The sequence below is a fragment of the Rana temporaria genome, chromosome 5 (genome assembly GCF_905171775.1).
Source record: "Rana temporaria chromosome 5, aRanTem1.1, whole genome shotgun sequence".
Lineage (NCBI taxonomy): Eukaryota > Metazoa > Chordata > Amphibia > Anura > Ranidae > Rana > Rana temporaria.
This window is the reverse complement of record NC_053493.1, coordinates 10611853-10627109: the sequence shown is the minus strand read 5'-3', so window position 1 is coordinate 10627109 and position 15257 is coordinate 10611853. Positions and strand designations below refer to the sequence as shown.

Genomic DNA, 15257 nt, shown 5'->3' with positions numbered 1-15257 from the left:
AGTGATCTGTGTTTCCCAATATGGAGACTGCAACATCCACTGCCAGCCAGCCATGACCCTCCAACAGCTCCCTTAATGGGCCCTTCTGGATCTAAGGGGGGAATCAGATGGGCCTTCCTGGGTCTAAGGCAGGCTTCTGATCGACCCTTCTGGATCTAAGGGGGGGTGGCTGATAAACCCTCCTGGATCTAAAAAAGGATTCTGATGGGCCCTACTGGATGTAAGGAAGGATCTAAGGGGGGAATCAGATGGGTCTTCCTGGATCTAACGGAGGCTCCTGATGAACCCTCCTGGATATCAAGGAGGATTATGATGGCCCACCTGGACCTAAGAAGGGGGACTCTGATAAACCCTTCTGCATCTAAGGGGGTACTCTTATGGGCCCTTCTAGATCTAAAAGAGGCACTCTGATGGGCCCTTTTAGATCTAAACAGGGACTCTGATGGGCCCTCCTGGATCTAAGTATAGACTGTGATGGGCCCTCCTGGACCTAAGGAGAGACTCTGATGGGCCCCCTGGATATAAAGAGGTACTTTGATGGGCCCTCCTGAATCTAAGGGAAGACTTTGATGGGCCTTCTTGTCTCAAAGTTGAGACTGTGATGGGTACTCTTAGATCTAAGGAGGCACTGTGATGGACACCCCTGGATCTAGGCAGGGACTGTGATGGGAATTCCTAGATCTAAGGAGGGACTGTGATGAGCACTTCTGGATCTAAGGAGGAACTGTGATGGGCCCTCCTGAATATATAGGGGGAACTCCAAAGGGCCCTCCTGGATCCAAGTAGAGACTGTGACAGGCCCTCCTGGATCTCAGGAGAGACAGTGACCAGTATGAGAGAGTGAGAACGATAACACCAAATTTAACACGCCTGCTCCCCATTCACACCTGAGACCTTGTAACACTAACAAGTCACATGACACCGGGGGAGGGAAAATGGCTAATTGGGCCCAATTTGGACATTTTCACTTAGGGGTGTACACACTTTTGTTGCCAGCGGTTTAGACATTAATGGCTGTGTGTTGAGTTATTTTGAGGGGACAGCAATTTCACACTGTTATACAAGCTGTACACTCACTACACAACATTGTAGCAAAGTGTGATTTCTTCAGTGTTGTCACATGAAAAGATACAAGAAAATGTTTACAAAAATGTAAGGGGTGTACTCACTTCTGTGGGATATTGTGTGTGTGTGTGTGTGTATATATATATATATATATATATATATATATATATATATATATATATATATATATATATACACACACACACACACCCATACATTTTTATTAAAATACTGAGGTGTGCGACTGCTTTGATTAAACAGGTTTGAATTGAAGTCCCCTTGGCCTCTAGCAGGCCTGATTGTCGGGAGATTTTCTTGCGCTCCGATTATCATAACAGACAGACAGAGAAGAGGCGATCTTCCCGTGATCCCAGCACACCCCGTCTGACAGCCTCATCCACATATCTCCAGTGAAATCAGGACTGAATTGCTTTCACAGCTCAGGTTCTTTGCCCGCTCTCCCCGCGCTCTCCCCGCGATCTCCTTTAATGCCACTGGAGAGTCTCCAGAGAAAATATTGACCCAGCTTTTAATTCCTTCCTCACTTGTAAAGCAGCAGCTGGCCGGTGTTAATGAAAGGCGGGTTTGGTCCAAACTTTTTTTTTCTTCCTAAATTTAACCTCGCAGTCGCCCTGGACGGATGTGCGGAGAGGTTAGGGATGGCGGAGAGGAGAGGTTAGGGATGGCGGAGAGGAGAGGTGAGGGATGGCGGCGGAGAGGTGAGGGATGGCGGAGAGGAGAGGTGAGGGATGGCGGCGGAGAGGTAAGGGATGGCGGCGGTGATGTGAGTGATGGCGGCGGAGTGGTTAGGGATGGCGGCGGAGTGGTTAGGGATGGCGGCGGAGAGGTGAGGGATGGCGGCGGAGTGGTGAGGGATGGCGGCGGAGTGGTGAGGGATGGCGGCGGAGAAGTGAGGGATGGCGGCGGAGAGGTGAGGGATGGCGGCAGAGTGGTGAGGGATGGCGGCGGAGAGGTGAGGGATGGCGGCGGAGAGGTGAGGGATGGCGGCGGAGTGGTGAGGGATGGCGGCGGAGAGGTGAGGGATGGCGGCGGAGAGGTGAGGGAATGGCGGAGAGGAGAGGTGAGGGATGGCGGAGAGGAGAGGTGAGGGATGGCGGCGGAGAGGTGAGGGATGGCGGAGAGGAGAGGTGAGAGATGGAGGCAGAGTGGTGAGGGATGGCGGCAGAGAGGTCAGGGATGGCGGCGGAGTGGTGAGGGATGGCGGCGGAGAGGTGAGGGATGGCGGCGGAGTGGTGAGGGATGGCGGCGGAGAGGTGAGGGATGGCGGAGAGGAGAGGTGAGGGATGGCGGAGAGGAGAGGTGAGGGATGGCGGCGGAGAGGTGAGGGATGGCGGAGAGGAGAGGTGAGAGATGGAGGCGGAGTGGTGAGGGATGGCGGCAGAGAGGTCAGGGATGGCGGCGGAGATGTGAGGGATGGCGGCGAAGAGGTGAGGGATGGCGGGGAAGAAGTGAGGGATGGCGGCGGAGAGGTGAGGGATGGCGGCGGAGAGGTGAGGGATGGCGGGGAAGAGGTGAGGGATGGCGGCGGAGATGTGAGGGATGGCGGCGGAGAGGTGAGGGATGGCGGAGAGCAGAGGTGAGGGATGGCGGAGAGCAGAGGTAAGGGGTGGCGGAGAGGAGAGGTGAGGGATGGAGGCGGAGTGGTGAGGGATGGCGGCAGAGAGGTCAGGGATGGCAGCGGAGATGTGAGGGATGGCGGCGAAGAGGTGAGGGATGGCGGAGAAGAAGTGAGGGATGGCGGCGGAGAGGTGAGGGATGGCGGCGGAGAGGTGAGGGATGGCGGCGGAGAGGTGAGGGATGGCGGGGAAGAGGTGAGGGATGGCGGCGGAGATGTGAGGGATGGCGGTGGAGAGGTGAGGGATGGCGGCGGAGAGGTGAGGGATGGCGGCGGAGAGGTGAGGGATGGCGGCGGAGAGGTGAGGGATGGCGGGGAAGAGGTGAGGGATGGCGGCGGAGATGTGAGGGATGGCGGTGGAGAGGTGAGGGATGGCGGTGGAGAAGTGAGGGATGGCGGCGGAGAGGTGAGGGATGGCGGCGGAGAGGTGAGGGATGGCGGCGGAGAGGTGAGGGATGGCGGGGAAGAGGTGAGGGATGGCGGCGGAGATGTGAGGGATGGCGGTGGAGAGGTGAGGGATGGCGGCGGAGAGGTGAGGGATGGGGGTGGAGAGGTGAGGGATGGCGGAGGAGAGGTGAGGGATGGCGGCGGAGTGGTAAGGGATGGCGGCGGAGAGGTGAGGGATGGGGGTGGAGAGGTGAGGGATGGCGGAGGAGAGGTGAGGGATGGCGGCGGAGTGGTAAGGGATGGCGGCGGAGAGGTGAGGGATGCGGCGGAGTGGTGAGAGATGGTGGCGGAGATGTGAGGAATGACGGGGGATATAGTCACACGGGCACTGAAATGGTAAAGGATGGTAATGAATTATGTATGTCCTCTAACACTGAATAGCTATGGATGTGTCTGCAGTCATCAGACACCTTTAGAACAGCAGGATTTCTCTGAACGAGATTCCTGCAGTGTCAGCAATATTCAGACCTTTCTTTTTCTGTCCGATAGAGAAAAACGACTTCAAAAGGGGGAAAAAAAATCAGTTAAAGAGGAGCTCTAAGTTTATTTTTATTTTTTCTCTCTCTTTCACCCCATAGGTAAAACAAATAAAGTTCTACTTGCCCTCTTTATGCTCCATTGCAGTCGCTGGCTTCCTCCTCCACCAAGTGCCATTGGTACTCTTCAGGGCAGAATGACCTGGAAATGGAAATTCCCATTTCCTGGGTGCCCAGTCTGTTGGTTACACGTCCCCTAGGGGGCGCATCATCACGCAGGTTGGGCTCACAGTACTACATGACTGAGCAGCTGGGGTGGAAGATTGGGTAATTAGAAATGCTTGTCTTGTTCCCCTAAATCAGAGGTCTCCAAATTATGGCCCCCAGGCTACATCTGACCCGCTACAAAATTTTATCCGGCCCTCAACAACTGTCTGGGTACCACTGGCAGTGGTCTGTGTTTTGCAATATGGAGACACTTCCACTGCCAGTCAGCCAGCCATGACCCTCCCACAGTCCCCCTTATAGGCTCTCTTGAATGTAAAGAGGGGGGGAATCTGGATATAAAGGGGGCTCTCACGGGACCTCTGGTATCTAAGGGCGGGCTCTCACGGGGCCTACTGGATAAAAGGGCTTTCTCTCATGGGTCTCAATATAAGGCCGCGCTCTCATGGGTCATCCTCAATAATAAGGGGCAGGCTCTCATGGGTCTCAATATAAGGCCGTGCTCTCATGGGTCATCCTCAATAATAAGGGGCGGGCTCTCGTGGGTCTTCCTCAATATAAGGGCGGGCTCTCATGGGTCTTCCTCAATATAAGGGCGGGCTCTCATGGGTCATTCTCAATATAAGGGCGGGCTCTTGTTGGTCTTCCTCAATAATAAGGGTGGGCTCTCGTGGGTCTTCCTCAATAAGAAGGGCGGGCTCTCGTGGGTCTTCCTCAATAAGAAGGGCGGGCTCTCGTGGGTCTTCCTCAATAAGAAGGGCGGGCTCTCGTGGGTCTTCCTCAATAAGAAGGGCGGGCTCTCGTGGGTCTTCCTCAATAAGAAGGGCGGGCTCTCGTGGGTCTTCCTCAATAAGAAGGGCGGGCTCTCGTGGGTCTTCCTCAATATAAGGGCAGGCTCTCATGGGTCTTCCTCAATATAAGGGCAGGCTCTCATGGGTCATTCTCAATATAAGGGCAGGCTCTCGTGGGTCTTCCTCAATATAAGGGCAGGCTCCCATGGGTCTTCCTCAATATAAGGGCGGGCTCTCATGGGTCTTCCTGGATATAATGGTGGGCTCTAATGGGTCTGCCTCAACACAAGGGCAGGCTCTCATGGGTCTTCCTCAACACAAGGGCAGGCTCTCATGGGTCTTCCTCAATATAAGGTTGGGTTCTCGTGGGTCTTCCTGGATATAATGGTGGGCTCCAATGGGTCTGCCTCAACACAAGGGCAGGCTCTCATGGGTCTTCCTCAATATAAGGGTGGGTTCTCGTGGGTCTTCCTCAATATAAGGCCGTGCTCTTATGGGTCATCCTCAATAATAAGGGGCGGGCTCTCATGGGTCTCAATATAAGGCCGTGCTCTCATGGGTCATCCTCAATAATAAGGGGCGGGCTCTCGTGGGTCTTCCTCAATATAAGGGCATGCTCTCATGGGTCTTCCTCAATATAAGGGCGGGCTCTCATGGGTCATTCTCAATATAAGGGCGGGCTCTCGTGGGTCTTCCTCAATAATAAGGGTGGGCTCTCGTGGGTCTTCCTCAATAAGAAGGGCGGGCTCTCGTGGGTCTTCCTCAATAAGAAGGGCGGGCTCTCGTGGGTCTTCCTCAATAAGAAGGGCGGGCTCTCGTGGGTCTTCCTCAATAATAAGGACGGGCTCTCGTGGGTCTTCCTCAATATAAGGGCAGGCTCTCATGGGTCTTCCTCAATATAAGGGCAGGCTCTCATGGGTCATTCTCAATATAAGGGCAGGCTCTCGTAGGTCTTCCTCAATATAAGGGCGGGCTCTCATGGGTCTTCCTCAATATACGGGCGGGCTCTCATGGGTCTTCCTGGATATAATGGTGGGCTCTAATGGGTCTGCCTCAACACAAGGGCAGGCTCTCGTGGGTCTTCCTCAATATAAGGGTGGGTTCACATGGGTCTTCCTGGGCACTCATGGGGGGGCCTCTTGAATATAAGAGCAAGACCTCCTGCTCTTTAGCTCCCTTGTCACCTCCTCCTTTGCTCGCCTTCAGGACTTTTCTGATTATCTCCTACTCTATTAACTTTTAGACGTTCTCTGAAAACCCTTCTCTTCAGAGAAGCCTATCCCACCCACACCTAACAACTGTATTTTCATTTTCTCCATCAGCTCATCCCCCACAGTTATTACCTTTTGTTCCACTTGACCCCCCCCCCCCCCTTCTAAATTGTAAGCTGTAATGAGCAGTGCTCTCTGATCCCTCCTGTATTGATTTGTATTGTAAGTGTACAGTCTGCCCTCATGTTGTAAAGTGCTGCGCAAACTGCGCTATATAAATTCTGTATAATAATAATAAAAATAATAGGGGGCAACCTGCATATAAGGGTAGGCTCTCATGTGGCCTCCTGTATATAATGGCGGGCTCTCTTGGGGGGCCTCCTGGATCTAAGGGCAGGCTCTCATGGGGGCCACCTGGATATAGGGGCAGGCTCTTATGGAGGGAGCCTGCTGGATTTAAGGGTGGTCTCTCATCGGGAGGGGCCTCCTGGCTCAAAGGGCGGCCTCTCTTGGGGCCTACTGCATATAAAGGGTGGGCTCCTATGGGGCCTCCTGGATATAAAGGGCTCTCTTGGGGACCCTGGATATAAGGAGAGCTTCTCCTGGATCTAATGGGGGACTCTTGTGGAGCCTACTGGATCTAAGAGGTGGGGAGCTCTGATGGACCCTCCTGAATCTAAGTGGGGTCTCTAATGTTCCCTCCATGATCACATGACCTAAGAAATAATAAAAATGTATGGCGTCATATTTTAAGCATTTGATCTTTAAAATAAATCGCTGCTGGTGTGCCCTATCTATAAATATCTGGGTTACAACCACTTTAACCACTTCAGCCCCAGAAGGTTTTACTCCCTTCATGACCAGGCCATTTTTTGCTATTTAGCACTACCCTACTTTAACTGCACAATTGTGCGGTCATGCAACGCCGTATCTCTCTCTCTCTCTTATATATTATATATATATATATATATATATATATATATATATATATAAAAATACAGGCCTCGACAAAATCCGGGCGCCAGGTCGCAATTGCGACAAGAAATTGTGACCTGGCGCCTGCCGGTAATTGAGGCCGCGGCTTTGCGGCCGCCGCGGCCTCAATTGCCGGCGGTCGCGGGCCTGCCACGATTGCGGGGAGGTGGGGGCGCACGGAGGCACAGGATGCTGTGTCTCCGTGCGCCCCCACCGTGGATCGCGGCGGGCACGCAACGGCCGGTAATTTAGGCCGCGGCTTTGCAGCCTTGTGAAGGCCCAAGCTGCCTTCTGTGACCTGGCGCCAACTGGTGGTGGCCGTTGCCATTACAAGTAAAACTAATGTGTGTTTTTTTTTTACTGTTTTCACTGCCATCTCCTTCCCTCTAATTAGAACCCCCACACATTATATACATTTTTTTATCCTAACACCCTAGAGAATAAAATGGCGATCGTTGCAATACTTTCTGTCACGCCGTATTTGCGCAGCGGTCTTACAAGCGCACTTTTTTTTGGGAAAAAATACACGTTTTTTAATTAAAAAATAAGACAACAGTAAAGTTATCCCAATTTTTTTTTTATATTGTGAAAGATAATGTTACACCGAGTAAATTGATACCCAACATGTCACGATTCAAAATTGCGTCCGCTCGTGGAATGCCGACAAACTTTTACCCTTTGAAATCTCCATAGGCGACGTTTAAAAAAATTCTACAGGTTGCATGTTTTGAGTTACAGAGGAGGTCTAGGGATAGAATTATTGCTCTCACTCTAACGATCGCGGCGATACCTCACATTTGTGGTTTGAGCACCGTTTACATATGCGGGCGCTGCTCACGTATGTGTTCGCTTCTGCGCGCGAGAGCTCGGCGGGACGGGGCGCGTTTTCTGGCTCCTAACTTTTTTTAGCTGGCTCCTAGATTCCAAGGCAAACTTGTCAACCCCTGTCCCTACTCATGAGATAAAACAAAGTTCAGGAATATTCCTTTATCCCAGGGGTTGACAAATTTGCTTGGAATCTAGGAGCCAGCTAAAAAAGTTAGGAGCCAGAAAACGCGCCCCGTCGAGCTTGCGCGCAGAAGCGAACACATACGTGAGCAGCGCCCGCATATGTAAACGGTGTTCAAACCACACATGTGAGGTATCGCCGCGATTGGTAGAGCGAGAGCAATAATTCCAGCCCCAGATCTCCTCTGTAACTCAAAACATGCAACCTGTAGAATTTTTTTAAACGTCACCTATGGAGATTTTAAAGGGTAAAAGTTTGTCGCCATTCCACGAGCGGACGCAATTTTGAAGCGTGACGTGTTGGGTATCGATTTACTCGGCGTAACATTATCTTTCATAATATTAAAAAAAATGGGGATAACTTTACTGTTGTCTTATTTTTTAATTAAAAAAAGTGTAAATTTTTCCCCCAAAAAAGTGCGCTTGTAAGACCGCTGCGCAAATACGGCGTGACAGAAAGTATTGCAACGATCGCCATTTTATTCTCTAGGGTGTTAGGATAAAAAATATATATAATGTTTGGGGGTTCTAATTAGAGGGAAGAAGATGGCAGTGAAAATAGTGAAAAATTACATTAGAATTGCTGTTTAACTTGTTATGCTTAACTTGTAATACCAACGGCCACCACCAGATGGCGCCAGCTCACAAAAAAAATTTTTTTTTTGCCCCCCCCCCCTTCCAAGCCAAGTCGCCAGGACCCTATTTCTAGTCGCCATGGCGACCTGGCGCCCGGGATTTGTCGAGCCCTGCTTTATCCCATTGTTTTGAAAATCAATGGCCCAGATTCAAGTAGATTTGCGCTTTATTTGCACAGGCACAGGGCAACGATTTTGCCCTGCGCCCACGCAAATATTTTGCGCTGCCCTCGATTCACAGAGCAGTAGCTCCGTAAATTGCGAGGGCGCGCCGGCAAAATTGCCCGGCGTGAGCGCGCGCGATGTAAATGATCCCGCCGGGGGTGGGAATCATTTTAATTAGGCGCGCTCCCGCGCCGAGCGTACAGCGCATGCTCCGTCGGGAAACTTTCCCGACGTGCATTGCGGCAAACGACGTCGCAAGGACGTCATTTGCTCCAAAGTGAACGGCGTCCAGCGCCATTCACGATTCACTTACGCAAACGACGTAAAATTCGAACGTCGCGACGCGGGAACGACGGGTATCCTATAGCATTGGCTGCGCCCTGCTATTAGGATGTGTAACGTTACGCGAAACCCGACGTACGCAAACTACGTAATTTGCGTACGCAGGGCTCGCGCAACGTTGTGAATCGGTGTTAGTATGAAATTTGCATACTATACGCAGATCACAATGGGAGCGCCCCCTAGCGGGCATCGCTAGAATGCAGCCTAAGATTTGCGTGGCATAAGAGCCTTATGCCGCGCAGATTTTAGGCCGCAGTCGGCGTTGCGATGTTCCTGAATCAGGAGCATTCGTAACGCCGGAGCAAGTAAGCAATTGCGCCGTGTAACCTATGGTTACACAGGCGCAATTGCTTCTTGAATCTGGGCCTATGTCTATGCACAGCAGGGATACGAAACAGAGAGATTTTCCCCCCCTGTGTTGATTGGCCGGGACCTGCTCACAAACCCCCCACTTGTGTCCAATCACAGAAGAAAGCCAGCATTGCTTCATAGTTGAATATTTCCCGCTCACCTGTTGGCAGTGGCCATGTCTGCTTCTATTTTATTCAAGTCCTTCACGACGTTGTCAAACTGCTCCCCCTGGTGGTGAAGCACCCTGGTGGTGTCCTCCAGCCTCTTCTGGGACCCGGTGACAATGTTAATGAGTTCCTTCCCTTTGGAGGTTTTGGCCTCGCCCCGTTCCCCCCGCGGGGACAACAGCTGCTCCCTCCAGAAATGTTCCAGGACGTTGAAGACGGCGCTGCGGTTTGGCTGCAGGGAGCTGAACCAGTGCTTGGCGTTGTCCTTCTCCAGCACGGTGATGGAGCTGAAGATGTAACTGGAGGACTCTTTCTTCATCTCGCCCACGCTGGACAGGTGGAAGTCCACTAAGGAGGTCTCTGCGCCGTCCTCCCTGAACCGCAGGTGGGTGGGGGTCAGCGAGAGGCGGCCAGGGACCCATCGCCGCTCCATGTTCAGGTAGTACGAACAAGGCCAGGACTGGACGGGGACTTCTCTATTCATCGGTGTAGAGGGACCCGGGGGAGGGGACCTTCCAGGAAATCCCACAGATGAGCTCTAATAATCCGAGACATGAAATCCGAGACATGAAATCCGAGACATACAATCCGAGACATGCAATCCGAGACATGCAATCCGAGACATACAATCCGACACATGAAATCCGACACATGAAATCCGACACATGAAATCCGAGACATACAATCCGAGACATGCAATCCGAGACATGCAATCCGAGACATACAATCCGAGACATGAAATCCGAGACATGAAACCCGAGACATGAAACCCGAGACATACAATCCGAGACATGCAATCCGAGACATGCAATCCGAGACATTAAATCCGAGACATGCAATCCGAGACATACAATCCGAGACATACAATCCGAGACATGAAATCCGAGACATGAAATCCGAGACATTACAATCCGAGACATGAAATCCGAGACATGAAATCCGAGACATGCAATCAGAGACATGAAATCCGAGACATACAATCCGAGACATACAATCCGACACATACAATCCGACACATGAAATCAGAGACATACAATCCGAGACATGAAATCCGAGACATGAAATCCAAGACATGAAATCCGAGACATGAAATCCGAGACATGAAATCCGAGACATGAAATCCGAGACATGAAATCCGAGACATACAATCCGAGACATGAAATCCGAGACATGCAATCCGAGACATGCAATCCGAGACATGCAATCCGAGACATGCAATCCGAGACATGCAATCCGAGACATGCAATCCGAGACATGCAATCCGAGACATACAATCCGAGACATACAATCCGAGACATGAAATCCGAGACATGAAACCCGAGACATGAAACCCGAGACATACAATCCGAGACATGCAATCCGAGACATGCAATCCGAGACATTAAATCCGAGACATGCAATCCGAGACATACAATCCGAGACATACAATCCGAGACATACAATCCGACACATGAAATCAGAGACATACAATCCGAGACATGAAATCCGAGACATGAAACCCGAGACATACAATCCGAGACATGCAATCCGAGACATGCAATCCGAGACATGCAATCCGAGACATTAAATCCGAGACATTAAATCCGAGACATACAATCCGAGACATACAATCCGACACATGAAATCCGACACATGAAATCCGAGACATACAATCCGAGACATACAATCCGAGACATGCAATCCGAGACATTAAATCCGAGACATTAAATCCGAGACATTAAATCCGAGACATACAATCCGACACATGAAATCCGACACATGAAATCCGAGACATACAATCCGAGACATACAATCCGAGACATACAATCCGAGACATACAATCCGAGACATACAATCCGAGACAAGAAATCCGAGACATACAATCCGAGACATACAATCCGAGACATACAATCCGAGACATACAATCCGAGACATACAATCCGAGACATTAAATCTGAGACATGAAATCCGAGCATACAATACGAGACATGAAACCCGAGACATACAATACGAGACATACAATCCGAGACATGAAATCCGAGACATACAATCCGAGACATACAATCCGAGACATACAATCCGAGACATACAATCCGAGACATTAAATCCGAGACATGAAATACGAGACATGCAATCCGAGACATACAATACGAGACATACAATACGAGACATACAATCCGAGACATGAAATCCGAGACATACAATCCGAGACATACAATCCGAGACATACAATCCGAGACATGAAACCCGAGACATACAATCCGAGACATGAAATCCGAGACATACAATCCGAGACATACAATCCGAGACATACAATCCGAGACATACAATCCGAGACATGAAACCCGAGACATACAATCCGAGACATGAAATCCGAGACATGCAATCCGAGACATGAAATCCGAGACATGAAATCCGAGACATGTTATGTTAGGTCAGGCTCTGGGAAGGATTGATAGTATTGGGACGCCTGCCTTTACACGCACATGAACTTTAACCACTTCCCGCCCGGTCAATAGGCGTCCGGAAAGTGGTTGTGTAATCCTGACTGGATGTCTATTGACGTCCTGCAGGATTTCATGCCGGAGCGCGCCCGTGGGGGCACGTAGCGCGGCGATCGGTGGTGCGGGGTGTCAGTCTGACACCCTGCATCTGGCGGAGGCTCTTTACCATGTGATCAGCCATGTCCAATCACGGCTGATCGCGATGTAAACAGGAAGAGCCGTTGATGGCTCTTCCTCACTCGCGTCTGAGAGACACGAGGAGAACCGATCAGCGGCTCTTCTGACGGGGGGGGGGGGGGTTACGCTGATTGTTTACCAGCACAGCCCCCCCTCGGATGTCAACACTGGACCACCAGGGAGTGCCCCCCTGTGCTCAATAGAGCAAAAAAAAAAAAAAATGAACACAATGTGGGGTTGTTTTTCAGGGGTTGGCTTGGCCCCTTAGTTCCAGTGAAGGGAACTCTTAAGGCCTCAGCATACCAAGACATTTTGGACAATTTCATGCTCCCAACTTTGTGGGAGGAGTTTGGGGGACGGCCCCTTCCTGTTCCCACATGACTGCCCACCAGAGCACAAAGCAAGGTCCATAAAGACATGGATGAGCGAGTTTAAGGTGGAGGAACTTAGCTGGCCCGCACAGAGTCCTGACCTCCACCCGATAGAACACCTTTGGAATGAATTAGAGTGGAGACTGCAAGCCAGGACTTCTCCTCCAACATCCAGTCACAAAACAGCAGGCTTTACCACGCATGAGCGACATCAGCGCTGCTTTATCGCGCATGCGCGGACGCAATTTACGGGGTCCAGAAAAATTACAGACCCGAGCGGGTGGGCGGCGCGACGGTTTGTTTAAACTCATCATCGGCAGCACTGCGTCCAGCCCCGCCCCAAGCTGTTCTTTCTACTAACCCGTACTGAAGGAAAGTGGGAGGGGGAGATAGAGTGGCGCTTGGAGAGGAGCCCCGCCCCCCTCTATCTCCCCCTCCCACTTTCCTTCAGTACGGGTTAGTAGATAGAACAGCCTAGGGACCGGAGCTGGACGCGGTGCTGCCGATGACGAGTTAAAAACAAAACCGTCACGCCGCCCACCCGCTCGGGTCTATCATTTTTTCTGGACCTGAAATTCCATCGGCGCATGCGCGATAAAGCAGCGGTGAGGTCGCGCAGGCGCAATAAGGCCCCCCGCAAACAGCCAAACCGGTAGTGACGCGGTCAAGATTTTTCATAAGTTTGTTTTTAGAAAACTGATGTTCCGTCAGATTAGGCGACCCGTCAGATTTCGTCACGGAAGTGACGTTTTGTCGCGGCCATCTTGGTACACCCTGCGATTCTGCAGTGATTGCCGTGCCTTTAACCACTTCCATACCGGGGGGCACTTATACACCTTCCCGCCCAGACCAATTTTTAGCTTTCAGCGCTGTTGCACTTTGAATGACAATTGCGCGGTCGTGCTACGCTGTACCCAAACTAAATTTTTATCATTTTGTACCCACAAATAGAGCTTTCTTTTGGTGGTATTTTATAACCTCTGCGGTTTTTATTTTTTGCAAAAAAAAAAAAAAATGACTGAAAATTTAGAAAAATTAACTTTTTTTTTTGTTTCTATTATAAAACATTGTAAATAAGTACGTTTTCTCCTTCACTGATGAGCACTGATGGTACTGCACTGACGGGCACTGATAAGGTGGCACTGATGGGCACCGATGAGGTGGCACTGATGTGGTGGCATTGATGGGCACTAATATGCAGCATGGATGGGCTTGGATAGGCGGCACGGATGGGCATGGATAGGTGGCACAGATGGGCACAGATAGGCGGCACGGCTGGGCACGGATAGGCACTGATAGGCGGCACGGATGGGCACTGATAGGCGGCACGGATGGGCACTGATAGGCACTATTGTATGTGTTTTACTAATGGATGCCAATCAGTGCCAAACAATGCCTGCCAATCAGTGATGCCCATTGTAGGCACTGATTGGCATTCATTTTTGTGTCCTCATCCCTGGTGGTCTAGGGTGGCATATCTTTATTTTTATAATCCCTGGTGGTCCAGTGGGCATCCCTGGTGGTCCAGTGGGCATCCTCGGGGGGGCTGTGCTGATAATCGATCAGCACAAGCCCCCCCCTGTCACAGGAGCAGCCGATCGGCTCTCCTCTACTCGCGTCTGACAGACGCGAGTGAGGAAAAGCCGATTACCGGCTTTTCCTGTTTACATCGTGATCAGCCGTGATTGGACGCGGCTGATCACGTGGTAAAGAGTCTCAGTGAGAGACTCTTTACCTTGATCGGTGTTGCGGGGTGTCAGACTGACACCCCGCAACAACGATCGCCGCGACGCGCGCCCCCGGGGGCGCGCAGCGGCTCAGAATCCTGAGGACGTCATATGACGTCCACTCAGGATTCTACAAACACTTTGCCGACGTCAATCTGTCATTGGCGGGCGGCAAGTGGTTAAATATCGCATTGACACTTGCCGCCTGAAAAGGGAGGAGGTTCTGTTCAGGCAACAAAACGCACACAGGGCAAGTGAATGAACTGGCTACTATGCGACGCGCAAAATCGCATGCAAATCGCTCAACCAAAATCACGAGTGGGGAGCGCTTGTTCCTGAAGGCGGCCCGAGGCCCCGCTCACACCTGAGCGTACCGGGAACACGCGTTCCCATTCATGTTTTTTTTACGCGTTTCTACGCTCCAGAACCTTTCTGGTCGCAGAGCGTCGGGCGTTTCCTCCGTGCACATTTTTAGTGCGCCTGTACCACGGCAAAGCGTGTTTGCTACCCGCGCAAGGGGGGCCATTAACAGTTAATGGGCCCTGCGAGCGCACCCCGGGATTGCGGCGTGATTCCAAAGCGCACATTTCTGTGTTTTTGATGCGCGTTTGGGAAAAGCACAGGTGCAAACGCAGCCTTAAAGGCAACGCGACTTCCCTTTTTTTTTTTTACACATTTTCTGCGCTCGTTCGCGGTAAGCGCTGGCGAGTGCGATAAACATAAAAAAAAAAAAACACGCGTATCGAATCTCTAGGTGTGAATGGGGTCTCTGCGTTCTCTCTATAGATCTCACAGCTGCCAGCAGTTGCTTCTCACACAGGTGCAGCCATCCTCAGCTTCCTGTCATCCTGGCTGGTATTTGTAGTTCCCTGAGTAGCTGTCAAACCCCCTCCCCTCTCCATCAATCACCGGAGCTTCCCCCACCACTCACCAGCTTCTCCCGGTTGCTTTTGTTATTGTTTTGACCGGGTCAGGGTGTACCAAGATGGCCGCGACGAACGTCAC

General features: G+C 51.4%; 1 protein-coding gene across 1 annotated transcript in view; it reads right to left on the bottom strand.

Annotated features, from left to right (window-relative positions):
* Positions 1-15253, bottom strand: part of SNAP47 (synaptosome associated protein 47) — a 71819-nt gene extending 56566 nt beyond the window's left edge. Inside the window, exons 1-2 of the mRNA XM_040352182.1 lie at positions 15184-15253; positions 9488-10032 (exon numbers count right to left, since the gene is read on the bottom strand). Of these exons, the coding sequence (XP_040208116.1) occupies positions 9488-9978 (491 nt within the window). The 5' untranslated portion in view covers positions 9979-10032; positions 15184-15253. The remainder of the gene's footprint in view (positions 1-9487; positions 10033-15183) is intronic.
* Between the last annotated feature and the right edge of the window lie 4 nt (positions 15254-15257).